Consider the following 18,453-nt stretch of genomic DNA (forward strand, 5'->3'; position numbering starts at 1 on the left):
TGCAACAATTAAACTGGGTTGTAACGGTTGTAACTGGTTAGGCCTACCATACACGTTCCGGTTTTCCTTCAGTCCCGGACTGTACAGTCCTGGACTGAAGGAAAAACTGAACGTGTATGTCGATTCCTTCAGGCAGATCGTTGGCCGGACGGCCGGATGTGAATCACATCCGTCCAGGCCCAGCCTTGAGGCCGATTTGAACGTGTATGGCGAATCCCGCAGTCCAAGACAGTGCTGCTTCCCCCCTCCCACCACATTTTCAGCTTTATCGCATGTGCACGTGATTTTTTTACTTCAATAAGCAAAGAATGCCACAACAGGTACATGAGGGAAGCAGCTTATAAAGAATTATTAGATTTCTGAACAAATCTGACACAAAAAGAACAAAGGACACTGTGGTGAAAAAATAAACAACTTACGGAGTGCATTTAGAAAAGAGTTAAAAAGTAAAATCTTCACAAAAGTGGTACTTCAGGGAGCTTAACTTCCTATTAGACCAAGAGGAGGCAAGACGACTCCTGCCAAACTGTGCAGTTCCGGACTGAGCGTGTGTGGGGAGGTCACGACTCCGGCCAAACTGTGCAGTTCCGGTCTCAAGGCTCTGCCTTCAGTCCGGGACGGAACGTGTATGGTAGGCCTTACTGGTAACTACGATACATATCTGGCTAGTATAGTGAGTATAGCTAAGTGTACATGGAGCTACGTGAAGGTGTAAATATATTTTATTTTGCGTTACTTATGTGGCTAAAAGTAAATTAATTAGTCTAACGTTAAATATTAAAACCAAATATTACAAGATGTTTTAAAGGTGTCTTAGTATTGTAAATTGTAGGGTTCACTGTTGAAAATTCTTAACTACGATAGGATTTGTAAAACTGGACGTTGCTAAGTGACTGTCAAATGATAAAGCGCTTTCGCGGAGATTAATGATAAAGAGGTACAATGTTTATAATCAGAAGGTCGCCGGTTCGATCCTGAGAAAGGACAGAAGAAAGGATCAACACCAAACCTAACCTTCCTTTATCCTGCCCGAGAAAAATCTGATTTTAATAATTTAAAACGCTACAATTCATCTGACTCCATTCTACATTCACTTTGCATTCATATTAGGCTTAAAATACGCACCCAAGTATCTATTGATGTCTTAATTGATTGAATAATTAAAAGTTATAAAAAAAAAACTATTACATCCTAAATTGTGTATGCATACATACTTAATTGTGCAATTAAAGGTGAAAAACTACAGTATAAATTAACAATATTACATTATTACTTACGCTTTTCCGATTGGATGATGTGGAGATAGTTCTAGGATTTTCCGCTAGGATGCATTACCACCCCTTATTGAGTGATAGTGTAGGTACCAGGTAGAACGTTCAGGAATATTTACTCATAACGTATATAAATATGATTAAGTAATGTTTGATTATGTATAAAGTGATTACATGGGGATTGCGTAAAAAATACACGGAAATCATCGATCAAGAAGTATTTTTGCACGATAAATTATCTTGTTTGGTAGACAACCGCTGCCCAAAAAACTGTACAATATTTAGCTGAGAATAAAAAAAAAAAATAGTATGTAAAACAATGGATAGACATTGTTTTGACTCCCATAAATCTGTTTAAAACAAAGTAAATATAAATAAATATACAGTTAATTGTACGCAATAGATTTATTTACATATGAGTTAAATTTACATCAATACAACTTTCAATCAATGAAATTGTTTAAGTTGAATATACTCCAAAGTATACAATAGACTTCGGTGCGGGAGGGACGGGTTCAATTCCCGGCACACCTACAAACCTTCAATGGTTAAGGACCGCTTTCCCTTAAAAGTGTTTTATCCTACGTTACAGAAAACATACTACTATTAACTATTACCTACATACTGCCAGGTAATAGTAGTATGTTTTCTGTGCTCACGTTGGCTTTAATTGAAATGCCACTGGCATAGGAAAAATGTCACGAGAAAATACGTATGTTTCGTAGCTCGAACAAATAAATAAACAAGTACACGTATTTGATTTACTTTTTCGTTTTTATGCATCCAGAGGCCATCAACATCACAGCATCCGTAAGATTTACATATATATATATATATACGTTATATATATACGTTAGGTGTGGATGTCCATTAGCACGTTAGCACAAGGAAAAATCATTCGATTTTTATAAAATGTTCAAACGTGTAAACCAATGTTCATTAAAATGAATTCATTTACCATTATGATCGGTCGTGTTGTATGGGAAGTTTATTGGTAAAAATATTAATCTGTCCACTTTGACCCTCAAAATATATGTGGGTATGGAGAAGAATGGAGAAAATTCTAAAAACTTTAAATATAAATTTACACGTTATTTTTTTGGGGGATAAATAATCTGCTGCAGTTTGCTTGTTTATGGATATCTTTTGATTCAATTAGGCAATTTATTTATTGTATACAGTACTATTAACTAATATATTGTCATTTCACTGAAAAACACACATTATTCCTTACCCGTAGCAGCAAACCTACGTACTTTTTAAATCTAATGTTATTTGAAAAGGGAATAAATCCAACATTACAGTTAAGTCTAATCTGACAAATGAAAATTCGCTTGTCTTGCAAGTTTGCATTGCTGGGGGGTATTTTTAATTTTACTTGACATAGAAAATTTGCAGCTCCACTTAAAGATTGGCAATCTTTAATTCATCCCTTGATGAGATTAAACCCCTTTCGAGTATTACTTTGCGTGATATCCAAGCAAATTGGTAATCACTAAAGTAGATGGGTAGAATAGTAGAATCACGCTGGCCACGTGGGGTTGCCTAGCAACGGGCGGGATATAAGCGCGCGATGGCGGGAAATCTGGTCAGTCGAGTGTCATGGTGGAATCTGTATACTACATTGGTCCACGCGCTTCGCCACCAGGTATACCAACCACACCATAGAAACACCATAACCATACCATACACCATGGGATGTGATGAGTGCTGTGTACGTGAATAGTGTGATCGAGCTGTTGGATGTGGTTTGAAATGAGTTTAAATAGTATTAAAAATAGTAAAACGATTATAATAGTTTAGTGTAGTTTTGTAAATATAGATAAATTTGTACAATAAGTGACATTAAGAAGTATATATTTGACATTTATTGCTTTAAAAAAATATTTTGATTGTTTTAGTCTCGAATTAGTTACTAAGTTTCCGTTAATTTGAGGAGAAATTCCATTTTTTTTTGGAAAATTTGCTTGGTAGGCCTATAAACTTGAAAACTATTTAAGAGTCAAGGTTATAAAAATTGATAGTTTTAAAAACAAGTACAGTAGTTATTTTGAGCTAATTAAAATAGCGGGATTCGATTTATCTGTCGATTTATCGATTTATTTGTCAAAAACTATTAGAATGCATAAAAGAATCATAAAACGTTGAAGGTAGTGATATTTTGTAAAATATTTGTATGTAGATTACATAGATTTTATATGGCAAAATTTATTTTAATTAAATTTCAGTAATGAGTGTCAGAAAGAGAAATCCATTGCGGTAATTAGTTTGCGAATGTGTCATGATTTTTATTACTTTAGCAAACATTGATTGTGTCTGCGTTAAAAGTTTGAACGATAAACAATTTAAGATTTCATTTATTTATGGAGAAAGTTTGATTTGAATCTAACGATACAGTAAAACGTTTGTAAGAAATATACAGTATTCTTGTTTTATAATTCTAGTCTTTCGCTCTGAAAACTTCAACTACCAAAGGCAAGTCTGCGTGCTTTGAATTATCTCGGACATTTTGTACAACAATAACTTATGTTGAGGTTTTAAATTTAGATTTAAATAAAAGCGACCACAATCTTAACTTAAAACACAATGCGTTAGTGATGTGTTGTCATTATATTTGATTGTGTAAAGTTATTAATACAAAATTTCGAAATTAATCACAGTTACAATCAGATATGAGATTGTCAAGTGTAGGAGAGGCTTATCAGCGAGTTTTAGTCTGTGTTTATGTCAGCATCACCGATTTATTTCTCAATTCAATCAACTTATAAAAATAAGTTTACGTTCAGATTTATTTAAATTGGCTGCTTGCTATTCATTAAATTCAAATTTTATGTCCGATTAAAAATTCTCTAAGTATTTTAATGATACTGTATGTAAAGAATTTTAACAAGATTGTAAATTTTAACACGACATATTGCATGTGCTATTTGACGGTGAATAAATCTCGAATGTTGCTTAAGAAACTCTGATGTACCCTTATTTAAAGGTTAATTAGAAAGTCCATTTGTTTTATGGATTATAGTCAACCCGTTTTCAAGTGCAATCCCCTTCATTTTCAAATAGTATTTTTTTTTTATTGCAAATACTTATATGGTACGTTAACAAAATTTAAGTAAAATTTCGATAAAGGATTAATTAAAGGGAATAGTGAATGGACGTCAGGTCCATAATTTATGGATACGACTTGACTTATATCGCTTGAAATTTATAGCAACGGTACTTGACTTAAACTGTACCTATTTTACATTTTTACTGTATTAGTTTATTTTAAGATTACTCACATTGACGTGACAATAGTAACTTACGACAACATCTTATCCTTACAAATTACATTTTCACTTATTTTAAAACTGTAAAAATTACTTGCAGCCAAATTAAACATAAAAAGAATGTTATTTCAAAAACAATGGAATACAATATGGTAACTGTAAATCAGTATTTGATTGAAATATCTCTTTACTGTTGATGTCTGATGGCCAATTAGAAAACAGTTTTTAAAAAAGTTATAGGAAAAATGCAGAAAAATATCGCATAAATAATTCTAATACAGTGTTAAAAGTGGGGACAGAGTAAACACACCGAATGGGTTAGTGAGCTGGACAAATAAATTTGTTGTTGTGGTTTCTGCATAAAAGAGCAGGAACACAAACAAAGCACCCAGGGGATTTTGTTTGTTGAAAATTTACTACAACTACAAAGATAGAAAAAAAAATAATTTTTCACGACCCACTTAAAAATGACTAGCCAAATGTCCAAAATTAATCAAACTAGTTTCAAAATTGGATTTAAAAAAAAAAATTATGATTTCCCCACAACACAATACAAAATAGAACGCGAAAACAGTTTTAAGAAAACTGTAGCTTGCTGACCGTGCTGACTCACCTTCAACTTCCGTCCGTCATCCCAAAACAAAATCTTATCGATAGAATTTGATGCAACCCACACTTAGGTGGTTAGTGACTTGAACATAAATATAGTAGTGTATTAAGTTTACTAAATTGGTTTAAGAGTGTCATGTTGAACTTTTCAAAAAATCACCACTCACGAGTTTTGTCTGCAGTTTGAACAGAATTTTATTTTTGACATCTCAATTACTAATGAGGACGGATGCGTTTTGTTCTGGGTCACTTAGTTATTGTGGAACCGAGCCAATTAGCCAAACCGTGTCCTTCAAGCAATTCTTACTATATATTTACTATATGTATACTATATATACATTTATATACATACAGTATATATATACACATAAACGCTGTATTATAATTCTAATGTTTGAAAAGGTTATCTTTACATGAAAATTATTTTGGTTTTGTAGCTTATTTTGCTTAAAGTATTGTGTAATAAAATGAAAAATATCGTTTATCACACTAGCAAAAGGTGTCTTATCAACCCTCGCTCATTTTACGTACTGATCTCGGGTCGAATAGAGTCACTTCACGTTCTAGTGACGAGTTATACTATACTATTGGATAAATCACTTCTCTAAAAACCATTATATAGCTGATGAATCAAAGGAGTTAAATAATTTTCTTACTTAGGAGGGCAGTTAAGTTTACACAAAAAGAAGTAATACCCTGAACTCCAATTTTTTGCATTTTAGTTTCAGGAACATCTATTTTCAAACATACCCTTGAAAAATTTAAAGGAATATGTAGGTCAGCCCCCTGGCCCCCAAAAAAATAGACCCTTAGACAAATAGTTATCGAATATTAACTACACACATGTTCCTTGTAAAATTTTCCAGGCAACTTTGTCAAATCTTTACATATTAAATTACAGAAACGAAAGTACAAAATTAAACTCTCCGTGTTTACTGGAGTAGACACATAACGCATTTGAGTGCGCAGAGCCGTGGCACGGATCCAAGAGAATTTTACCCGCAAAACATTTCCAGGGATATTAATTGCAGGGCCATACTGGAGTAGGGTCCATCCATTAATTGAAAACTTACTTCAGTCATTCTTCTACCCAAGATGAATAAATTTTCATTTATTTAAGACGAATATGCATGGGAAAAACTCACAAAATGATTTTTCATAACTATCTAGCAAGTGTTTTTACTAAGTATATTTTCTTACTTACAAACTATATACAATCAAATGGTGATGCAGGGTAGGTTTATGACTACGTACCCCGTTAGATATTTAAATAATTATTTTTATCACTATAATACGATGAAAATATTGCATTGCATGTGTAACGTTTATAAAAAAAGCCAAACTAAAAATGAAAATTCAGTAACGTTTTTAATGACAACATTTTGAAAAATTAAATCACCTAAATAAAGTTATAAAGTTATAAACTGCTGCGATTATTTTCTACTCTCAAAAGTGTCAGTGCTGTATAATAAACTCAGTAAAATGTCAGAAGGCATGGCAGCGTTAAATATTATCGAACATACATTTGGAGTGTGACATGACTGTTATCGAAGTCCCATCTAAGAGAAGCCAATAAGATGTCAAGGTAATATTCTACCGTGTAGGTGATTTGAAAATGTATTTCTGTCTCAGTTCACATTACTTTTCATAGAGATATCGTAGATAATATAGGAGAAGGGTTGCAAATAATTAACTATAAAACTCTATGATGCTAACCTATCAATCCTATTACATTTACGTATCCTATACTATTTACATGAACAAACAAATTAAGTTCAAGTACAGAAGATATAATAAACAAACATACTATTACTTTTATATTTATTATATTAAATACAACTTTTTAACATAATTTTGAATTTCATCACCCACCCCCAAAAATACGGGTTTGGTATTTTTTTTAACCAGCAACTCCTATTTCGGGGTGGGTGGTGAAATTTAAAATCATGTTAAAAAGTGTGTAACCCTGGTCATTCACTGAAGGTTATTTAAAAAGTTACAGCCAAGAAAAAAAAAGTGGTGGAATGTAAAGTTCCAGTTAAATTAACGTCTAACATAGCTTGCCATAATCTTTTTGAAAATTCGTCATATCAAAGTCAGTTTGCGGCATTAATTTCCTTTTTAAAGCTCTTTAAAATTATGTGCTACTTGATAGGGGTTGCGATTTAAAACTTTTAATTCGCCCCCAGCCTATAAGGGGTTGGGGGATTGATTTTCAAAATACCACCAAAAAGTGCTTTGCATTACCCTTCTAACGTGTACTGAAGCTCGTTTGAATATATGCAGCCGTTTAGAAACTAACCAGTATATTAGATTTAATGTATTCTACGTACAGATCATAAAAACAAACAAACGTATTAAATTTAGATAGCACCTGATATAATAAACCTATTCAAATAATCAAAAGTGGTTCAACAACGAAAACAAATATATATTGTGTAACTATTGGGTAGCCTAGAGCGAGTACTACTCGATAAATACACTGGAATTGCTGTGGGAATTGAGATTACCTAAAATACGTTTACGTACACAACTAAAATCCATACATTTAAGGTTATGGTTTTAAATATATAAAAAATGTTATCTTGTTAAAAATCATTATAAACATACAGATTTAATACCTAGGGAATATTGCACTGTTGTGGAAGTCTCTATAAGCAAATCAACCTTTTATATGATTTAATAGTATATTATCTAAAATTAAAATAATTATATTTAAACATTTAGTTTAGTTTAGGAACAAACAAGTTAACCAAATACCTAGGTAAAATATTTGGTGGGTTCAATATTTAGTGTAAATATACAAATATGTATTTTATATTTAAAGAGCAGTGATACAGAATTGAATTGAGAGTTTCTGAGTAAAACATGACCTAAAAAATTTTAAAATTTTAATTTTTGTGCTGGTAAAATCATGTAAAGAAATGGAAGGGACAAAAGTATGTTTCTTTTTGTTCATAGTCTATTAGAGGATGATGGTATAGGAATGCGGTTTAAGCAAATCGAACCTTGATTGGAATTGGTTTTCCAAACGATTTGAGACTGTTCACATTCGTATTGTATTGTGATTCGTATTGTGATGATAGCTATCATGCATCTATGTAATGCAATACAATTTGATATAATAAAAGAGAAAATGTAGACAAATTCAGTATCGAGTAGGACTAGTTCATTTAGTTTGTTTCCTGTGCATAACAAATACATTTTCAAGTACATTACTGACTGAAACGAAACTGTGTCTATCTATACTGATGGCATTTTTATGATTTGTTCTGAGGGACCGGACCAAAATCCTTTCCTGTAATTACCTCTATCTTCAACCTTTTATAAAAAAAATCAGTCCATTACAAAAATGGCCCCTGGATACAGCAGTGATCCTTAAGTGACTCCAATTTGACATAGTTTATGCACCTAAATATTAAAAGTTTAGCGTATAAAGATTTTTAAGTATTTAAAATTGGACAACCTTTTTTTAGGTCTCAGAAAATCGTCCAAACGCACGAGTAAAAATCTAAGCCAATTGGCTCGGTCCCAAACAGACTGACGACTCTTTCTGCAGTTGAGACGATTTTTGGGTCAAATCAAATGTTTACTTTATTTCGTCTAATGACTTAAATGTTTTAAATACGACACGTGTTTATTAGGTAATTGACATTTTTTAACAGTACGAATTTGAAGGTTTGGTAATTTTGATGATCAAATTGTGGATAGTTTTTCATAAGTACCGGTAAATACTTAGTTAAAAGTAAATACAACCTTTTTCAAAAACAAGGCAATTCATTAATTTGACGATAAAGGTTTTTTTCGACGAAATTATTGAAACTATCTATATATGAAATTATGTATTCTGTATTTGTACCTTGGTAAAAAAATTGTTTAATCTTGTGAAACATACCGCCTGGTGTGTATAGTTTGTTAGTAAAATATTCACTAGATATACAAAGCTCCAGTTGTGTGTCGAACGTTACAATAAAATACGTGTCTTTTGAGAGGATATCAACCAGAGAATGTCTATCACATTGTTCTGTTCAAGTATTCGTGCAATGTACTATTGCTGGACAAAATAGCATGAGTAATTTTTTTCAATAAAGTTTACCACTTTGAATTCGTCAAACTTATTTCTTTAACACAATTAGCATAAAAATTGATGAAATTCTTGGAAGCTGTGGTGTAAAACTATAACAATATTTTCGTCTTTTACAACAGTTGCACTGAAAACTTCGTGAATAATTATTATTATGAACTGACCAAGAAATTGGCAAAATTTGCAATAGATTAAAGCTTTTAAAAACGATTTGCACACGAAGATTGTTTTTTTTTACATTATTAAATGTATACTTTCTTTGACAGAACACATTTTATATAGCCTTGTTTATTTGTTTGTTATGGTGTATTTTGTTTTTCGACATGAATTGGAGGAACACTTGACAGTTTGTTTACAATATTTATTATTCATACGTGCGTTTCATTACAATTCTTGCCATGTAGCTTTTAGTGAAGAGATATCTCCAACTAAGAGAACGTTCTTCTTGCCTGAGAAACCACTATACCTTAAGGTATAGTGGTTTCCCAGATGGGAGGCTTTTTCCTGCTGCCAAAGTTTTGTATTTCTCCATAAGATTAACATGGGAAACAAAAATTGTTATGAAACTCCAGCTGTTGTCAGAAATTAAAAGTGAGAAGAAGAACATATGTTAATTGTAAACAGTCAGTAAGTTACTAGAGTCTAAACCTTCGCTAAATCATCACGATGTTGTCCCCTGGCACTGCGGAGTGGGGGAAGCAAAGCATTCTATTGGCTGAGGGAACACCATTACCGCAACGATACGGTTTTTAGTCACCGGCCTCGGTGGTCTAATGGTTAACGTGCCGGGCTGAGGATCTGAAGGTACCAGGTTCGAATCCTCTCGGTAGCACTAACTTTTTGTCTAAGATTTTTGCATCATCAGCAAGTTTGGTTAGGTTATGACAGTTTAATTTGTTAATTAAAACATTATAAAATTCAATCTGAGCTATTATAATTTTAGAACTATTTTTTTTCTATTAGTAAACCTCGTTCGATTTTTCATTATCAGCAAGTTTGGTTGGTTTGGTTAGGTTATGAAGGTTTAATTTTATAATTAATAAATTCTAAAATTGAATTCAAGGCATTTATAATTTTATTTTATGAACAGAACTATTTTTTCGATTAGTAACCTTCATTCGATTATTATTTTATATATTTTTTTATATAATCAGCATGTTTGGTTGGTTAGGTTAGTTTATGTTACTGGTTCAAATCCAAGTGAGATAGATCTTGACCTGGATGCTTCTAGTCATTGGTCTATCTATTAATGTCACTGTATTTGGAGTTGTTAGCAAAAGGTCGACGTTAGGCAGTAACAAAACCATTTTGGACCGTTGTCATAAAAAAATTCCGATGTCGTCAAATCACACAAAACAAAAGTGTGTCCATTCCAATGATTAACTTCGTACAGTAGATGTATTATTATTATTTGACTAAACAAGTTGTCTGTATTAAATAGTTTCTAATTGTTGGTGTTTCACACCCACAATTAAATTTATGAAAAAAATTATAAGTATTTATTATCTGTTTAAAATTTAATTAAGGTGCTAAGTTCTCTTTTGTGTCAAATATAAACTCCAAACCAAGTTCTCTAAACCGCCACTGGATGTGTAGGCCACAAATTCGCGAAAGCAAACATTTTAATACAAACCCTACACTCATCTCGGGTGAGTTATGCTTGGCAGTTTAGCCAAGATTTGATTTTATCTTCAGTATTTGGGCATTTTCCCACTGGCTTAAAATATTTCAAGACCTTGAACAGTACGTGTAGTGTCATTCATTTAATATTAGGAACTTGGCGAACGGCTGGTTCACTGGTTCAAACGCGGACCTTTTGTCCGAGAGGCCCCGGGTCCAAATCCCACATATCACGAATGACGTTTATGTATGATATATTCATGACTGGTTACGCCTAGACCATGTTTAAAAATAATAAAAAAATAAGAGTAATTAAGAACTGGATAGGCTAGCTTCCTCAATGTTGGATTTTGAACATGACTATTGTACTTTTAGTCTTTCGTGATTTAATTGCTAAATTGCTTTTAATTTTTTATTTCACACTTTTTAATTATATTTAATGAAACTGACATAAATTTTACTAAATTGTATGTCGGTATGTTTTAAAATGTTAAACAAACATTAAGTTCAACAAAATGTTTTAAATGGTTTTATGTCTGTTATTGCCAAAATTATAACATTTATAGATACATAAGTAATAAAATTATTATTTTGTATATTTAAAATATTTTGTGGTTGTAAAAGAAACTACTCTTTATAAGATGTAGATAAAATTGAATTGTATTTTGAAATTTTATAACATCAGTGTTTAACTCGATACAATGAAAAGTTTGGGAAATGATTGCTATTTTAGAGGATTTAGGCTACATGAAACAATAGTTACAGGAGAAACAATGCGTCTTTAAATTGATCTAAATTTTAACCTATCAGAAATTCCAATTGATATTTAAAAATGAAAGGGTAAATGAATCAGTTAGATGATAAAACATTACATATTAATATGTTGTGTTCTCAATTCTGGATTTAATTCGAGTAGTACAGACCAACTGCGGGATTTAAACTAGTTGAATAGTGAACTGATTTGACACTATTAGCTGAGTCGCGGCCCCGCTCTGAATACAGGTAGGCAATTCAGATACTGCAGGAGTATTGCAGCGTACGCATTGAAGGAGTTAACTTGGACATTGGCACCGAGTTAAGCGTTCCCTGTGTGGTTTACTTACAGTTGTTTCTAGTGTTGTTGTACTTATAGTTTTATTAAAGTCGTACTTAAAGTTGTAGATGATGGTGCTTTTGTGCTTAGAGTTGTCAACTGCCGACTTACCTGAATTGTATTACTTTAAATAACCCATTAATTATTTTAATAATTTTGCGTCTTAAAACGGTTCTTATAATCTTTAACGTAATTGTTATTTCTACGTTAAGCTTTTGATTTTTGAGTTCACCTCACAATCTTTGTATCTGAGAGAAACTTAAAATTTTGAGATATAAACTAATTTGAATGTTAACGATTTTCAACGCAGGGCCATAAAATGCGTCACATTAGTTTCGAAAAAAGAAATAGAAAAAAATCTTAAAACTGTTTTGTTCATCATAAAGAAAGTATAACAGTACAGCAGTTACTTTAGATTTTTATGAAATGCCAAAAATGTGTCACAATTGGCATAAATTCAAATATCACTGTCATTTATCAGTAAACCAAATAATAATAATAACCAAATAATTTAATCAACGCAAACATAATCCACAACCGAAAATGCATTTTTATTTCCTTAAATAAAATCTATAAAAAGACGAGGGTATTCATTGACGAGTCTTTCTAGTAAAGATTTGCTTTATTAGTTTTTAAGTTTGTCTAGATTTGAAGAGTTAATAACACTGATTCAAACTGATGTAATGATTTGTATCTCAAGCAGTTGAGTTTGTTGAGGTTGAAGATGTCTTGGGCAGTAGGGCCATCATTAGCTAAACTTCACAAACCAGTAACTCTATTTATAATGGATTTCTGGTAGTGTATTAATAGAGTTGATTCATCCAAATACTTTAGACAAGTAATTATACATGTTTTGATAAAAGCCCACTGAACATTTTCTTAAATTAACTATTTTGTTTGATCATATCACTTACTGGAAACTAAAAAAACTCATAATTGTAATAAACTTGGCTAAATGAAAACTCATTTACTTACTGAAAATTCTGCCGGTTGAATATATTTATTTTACCTCATGATTTAAATACAGATAACATGATAATATAAGAGAACACTAAGTTTTTGAAAGTAAAACTAAATTACCAAAAGTGTTGCGAAGCAGTTTCCTAGAAAATGAGTTGTATTTTGTATTGTATCCAAACTTAGTTATCAAGTTACCGCACAAGTTGTGAAGCGTGCATTTCTCGGTATACTTAATTGAATGTAAGAGAATATTTAAACATTGATTAAGAAACTTGTAAGCAATTTTCTAGTTACTCTTAATTAATTCTTATTTCATTAACTTCAATTTACTGAGCTTTTGTTCATCAATTTATACAATATTCGTTTGAGTACAGACATAGGATAATTAAATACTCTGTAATTGTATACAGTGGTAAGCAAATGGTACTAAAAAATTTTCTACCAAATTATTTTTTTAAATAATTAAAATATTATTTATCTTCTTTTAAAATGCTAATTTAATGACGTGACTGGTGACCATATACTTCCTGCGTTGTATTTTGACTCGAATTCAAGTCCTCCAATTGACAATAACTTTTACCAATTTATTAACTAGTGGCTTGGGTCCACTTGTCTACTAAACTAATAAATACAGGGTGGGTTTTTATGTAATATTAAAAGTACTGTGAGACACTGTTTATCGATAAAACAAGCTTGTATGTTGGGGACCCTGCCTTTAGTGTAATTGGGAATTTATTGTTAATAAGACTCAACAAGGCGTTTTCTCAAGCTCAAATAGAGTATTTAATTTAGAAGAATATTTTAAAGTAAATTTGTGATTTATTTTAAAAGGTCCTTTTTTATTACATGCAAATCCGGATAGGAACTTCCATTATCAGAAAAAACTTTTTAGTTTTACTAACAATAGAAGCTTATAGACTTCCGAATCTGCAACTATCCCATGGATACAATAAAACTGAAAACGCAGGTTAAAAATTACACTATTGTTCTATTATCTTCTATTGAATAATACTTTATATGTATTTGAGAACAGCCCTAACCAACAGCTTAACTCTTCTAATAAATGTTCAGATTCAGTTCAGATGTAAGGGAAACTTTGAACAAGTCTAGAATCACGAGTGATTGGAGAAACTTGTTAGAAACTATTCCAAAGTTCTCAACTGCAAATCTGTTATAAAGCATGTTACATAATTTCAAGTAATATCTAGTCACTTGACTTTTATTTTAAGCCGTAAAGGGTTACATAAAGGGAAAACCTTGGAAACTGAAGTAAAAAGAATATTATATGGATTACTTACCTAATTTCCTTTTCAAATGAAACCTACTTGGATCAGCATTTCATAGAGAGCGCTACTAATGTAGGTGTATTTTTGTCATGCTTTTCCTTTATAAGCTCTGCTTTCTTTGGCATGATAAAAAGTTCTTGTGTTACAAAGCATTTTTAATCTGACTGCAACATTAATGGAATGGAATATTTTACTTCCACTCTTGTGTATTTATAATCAACAGACTTACAGGAATTTACATATTTGGGTCGTCTTATATAGCTTACCCGGCTTGAATAAATATAAATTGTTTATCATTAAGGATAGGAAAATAAGATTTTTTTTAACTAGATGACACATTACTTCAGTGTGGCCCATCAATTAATTATTATCTTGAAAAACACCTTTCAGGGATTAGCTCTGTATATAAATTCAAATTTATTTTAAAAATTGAAATCTTACTACACATTGTAGTCTGCTGTAGAACAAAGAATAATATTACATTAAATTTTGCAAGTTTGTTTAAACCTAATTATGATAATTGTTATATAGGTGGTTTGTTATAATATTAATAGAAAATTTTATGGCTGTTAAAGATTTTAAATAGCACTTGATTTTCCAAATTGAATTTCTTCCAAAATTTCTCGACTTGATGAGGAATTGTTCCTCTTGATCCAATGAGTAGTCCATATACTTCAAATTTAGATATTTTATATTTTTCCGAATAATAGGGGATAGTTTTCTTATAAATATTTACTTTTTCTTCATGGACTTCCTGTGGCTGATTTTCATTTGTCTCAAGACGAACTGTGTAAATTTATATCTCCTATGCAATTGGAATTGAAAGGATAAAAATATTTACGTTCTTTGCATAAATCTCATTCAGTGCAAACGTTGCTTCCAGTAAAAGTCTAAATGTTTTTAAAACTCTGTATATGTAAGTTATGTAACATAGGAAAAGAACGTCTTTTCGTATTGTCTTACAATCAAAGAGAGAAAACATTAGTTTTCGCTAAGCAATGTTTAATAGATTATTACTAACCTATTATTACAACTATAACATTACTAGACACTCTAAAACTTTATTATTGTTAAAATGCATATATCTTCACTCATTATCGATCAAAACCCACACACTTTCCATCAGTAATTTAGCGCAAAGTAAAACAAAATCTCGCTTCTAGGTAATCCCTAAAATAGCATTTAATTGTGTTGTTATTTATGTTGATTTCCATTGACAAGCTAATATGAACTACAATGAAATTAAGCTTAATGGAACAGCAATACTGTAGTCATTTCTGTAAAACAATTAACCAGTTAAAAGCTTGACTTGTCGAACCATGAAAAGCTTTATTTGAACATGAAACACTTAACAGCGCTAAAAGCTATATCTTCAATGAGCTTTTCGTTCTAGGAAAAGACTGTTGTAATTACGCCTACGCTTTAATACATTTGTGTTTTATTAGTCGCCCTTTTATTGTTTTGATGTTTATGGTGGTGTGGAATATATTGCACAATATTACAGATTATTAACTTTAATTCGATGAAATTCTGGCGTATAGTAGATTGGCCCGTATGTTTTAAGTTTTAAGACAATTTTAACAGTTGGAAATCCAAAACTATTTTTAATGTTTGATTTCAACGTACCACCATGTATGTTAAAACTAGATATTTATTGCTTAACTTAAATATGAATTTTAAAATACTAAATTGACTACTACTATGAACGGTGTATGTATGGTATGGTCATGGATGGAATGAATATTGCATCGTTTATGGTATGGTTATGGTATGGTATATGGTATTCGTTTATATGGTGTGAATCGAATACATCGAGTGAATTAATGGTGTGGTGTGAGAAAATAAAAACAGAGCTAACCAATACGAAGAGGTTATATTCCTTTTGCGTCTGAGGCTTCAAATATGTTTTAGGCCGAACAAAAATTGTATTTTCCAGTAATAAAAACAAACAAAATATTCAAGAAGAGAAAGATTTTGTATGAAAAATTACTAAAAATCTTCCCAATGTTCCTAAACGTAATTGAATGAAAACATAGTCCATTAATCTTTTTACTCAACAAATAAAACAATTTTCCTTTTATTCTTAAAAATTATGACATTTTGAGTTATTTTCCTAGGTAGGTACTTTTAATTAAGTAGGTACTTTGATTCATAACAAAAACTAAAATCCACTTTCAATCCCCAAGAAAATGTAAAACATATTTGTTAAAAATGTATTGTGAGTACAATGATCTTTTACGTGACATAAAAATTAATAGCTTCACTGTGTCTATATCGAAGATCGTATACTTTTATCATCGAGTAAATGGTCATATTAAACCGCACACTGTATCTCGATTATCCAACGTTGATTTAATCAATCTCTCGTATATGCGGATGTGTTTCTATCCTAAGTCTCGGACTTTGGTGTTGAGAGTAACACGTTCGATTCCCAACAAAGCCACAAAAATGTTTTGTATAGTTTAGGCCAATTTCTCTAAAGAAATTGAAATTATTTTTAAATACAAAAGTTTAGACACCTAGCCTCGACGCAAGGTGAATATGACCTCTGTATGGCCTGTAGCCTCCTCACCCCTCCATGGCAAACTGACGCGAGCCGCCATGTCCGCACCCTCACAGCTGATAAGGAACTGGAGGAAAGTGTTCCTGGGACTGCAGACGATACGGAAACTATCCGCGGAGGAACTGATAAAGGTAAGCAACAAGTCCAGATTGAACAAGATAGTATATCAGACAATAAAAATAACAGTTCAGGAAACCAGCGACCAACAGGACATGGTAAGTAGTCTCGTTTACCGACAGTGAAAACCCGGACACAGTAAAGGTGACAAACAATGTTCGCCAAAACAAAAAAAAAAAAAAAAAAAAAACAGTGGCCATCAAGTCAAGACAAAAGTCTAGATACACATTGGGCAACAACACAAAATAGAACAAAGTAAATATTCAAGACCGGGAACAACGAACAGATGAAAAAACCGTAAACAATTGATAAACACTCAGCACAAAAGGAAACATGATAACTTAAACTTTCAATGCAACGATCGAAGACAGACAAGACAAAATACACATTCGAGATAGCTGACAACGACCGAAAAGTCCCAACGAACAAAAACAAGCAGGACAAAGCAAACAGAGACAGTAAAGTAACATACAGAAATACTCTAACAGGAAGTGTAATATAAACAACAACAATAAAACAAAAACACGATCAAGGTAAGCTTCAACAACCAACTAGACAGATTAAAAATCAAGTTAACCGATAACTACTAACAGGCCAAGGTAAATGATCTGGGTAACGAAGAATAACCAGCAATTTTTATAATCTAGAAAAGAAACCAAGACTGACTAAACAGAAAAAAATAAATCCAATACAACCAACATAACGTCCTGGGTAAAATTAGTCAATTTAAGCAACAATAACACTTAATAAACTTTAGGTTGCTCACAAAGCCCAATCCAACAGTCAAGGTAAGCATTAAACAATCACACCCAACAGGATCAAATCGATTAAAGCTTTTTCCTCTGGCTTAAAAACTGTTGCTTATGTTAGATGGGCCACATAAACTATAACAAGGATAATTTTTTGTACGTTTAAAATTGTCTAAGTTTTAATAATATAGGTAAAGAAATTCTAAGACAGAGCTTTTGGCAAAATAATTTTTACCGATAGGCTGTCCACCTTTACTCTTTGAGTAAATTATCAAATCATGCTAAATCCATTATTTATTCACTTTTGTTTTGTTTTGTGTCCTACTGTGAGTATACCTGATACGGTTATGATTTTTCTGAGCTTAACATTGATACAAAATATCGATAAAATGTTATAAGCCAAAATAACTTTAGTGTTAAATAGGCATTTTATAACAGACGGAACATTCGCAAAATCATATCACTGCGTAGGCAAAAGAACAACTTAAATGTCCCGAGATACTTAAGCAAAAAAAGGTTACATCGCACCTCACGTTCATCGGACCTTAAAATAATTTGTTGCGTCACAAAGACCTTTGAAATTTCAACAAAAGGCTCATTACAATTCATCCGGTCACGAGACAAAACAACCGCGATACTGAGAATCTTGTCGCATTGTGTTAATTACACGTCTTATCCGGACTGCAAGTTTCCGGTTTAAACTTGTAGAAAGTTTCCTCATCTCGGTTTTTCATTAGATACAAATCCCCAGTGCTCGCCTTTAGCTGTAAGTTAACATCGATGCAGCCTCAACTTGTTCCATTGTTTCTGGGTACAAATAAGTGCAACTGAA

At 31.8% G+C, this 18,453-nt stretch overlaps 1 protein-coding gene across 1 annotated transcript in view; it reads left to right on the forward strand.

The window, feature by feature from the left end:
- Window positions 1–2,884: 2,884 nt before the first annotated feature.
- The window catches only part of LOC128994067 (transient receptor potential cation channel subfamily A member 1-like), a 40,158-nt gene continuing 24,589 nt past the window's right edge, over window positions 2,885–18,453 (forward strand). The window contains 2 exon segments of the mRNA XM_054418296.1: window positions 2,885–2,919; window positions 16,756–16,886. Of these exon segments, the coding sequence (XP_054274271.1) occupies window positions 16,794–16,886 (93 nt within the window). The 5' untranslated portion in view covers window positions 2,885–2,919; window positions 16,756–16,793.

This window comes from Macrosteles quadrilineatus, unplaced genomic scaffold, assembly GCF_028750875.1.
Source record: "Macrosteles quadrilineatus isolate MER2022 unplaced genomic scaffold, UCM_ALF_1.0 Scaffold_5__1_contigs__length_97177068, whole genome shotgun sequence".
In the NCBI taxonomy this organism is placed as follows: Eukaryota; Metazoa; Arthropoda; class Insecta; order Hemiptera; family Cicadellidae; genus Macrosteles; species Macrosteles quadrilineatus.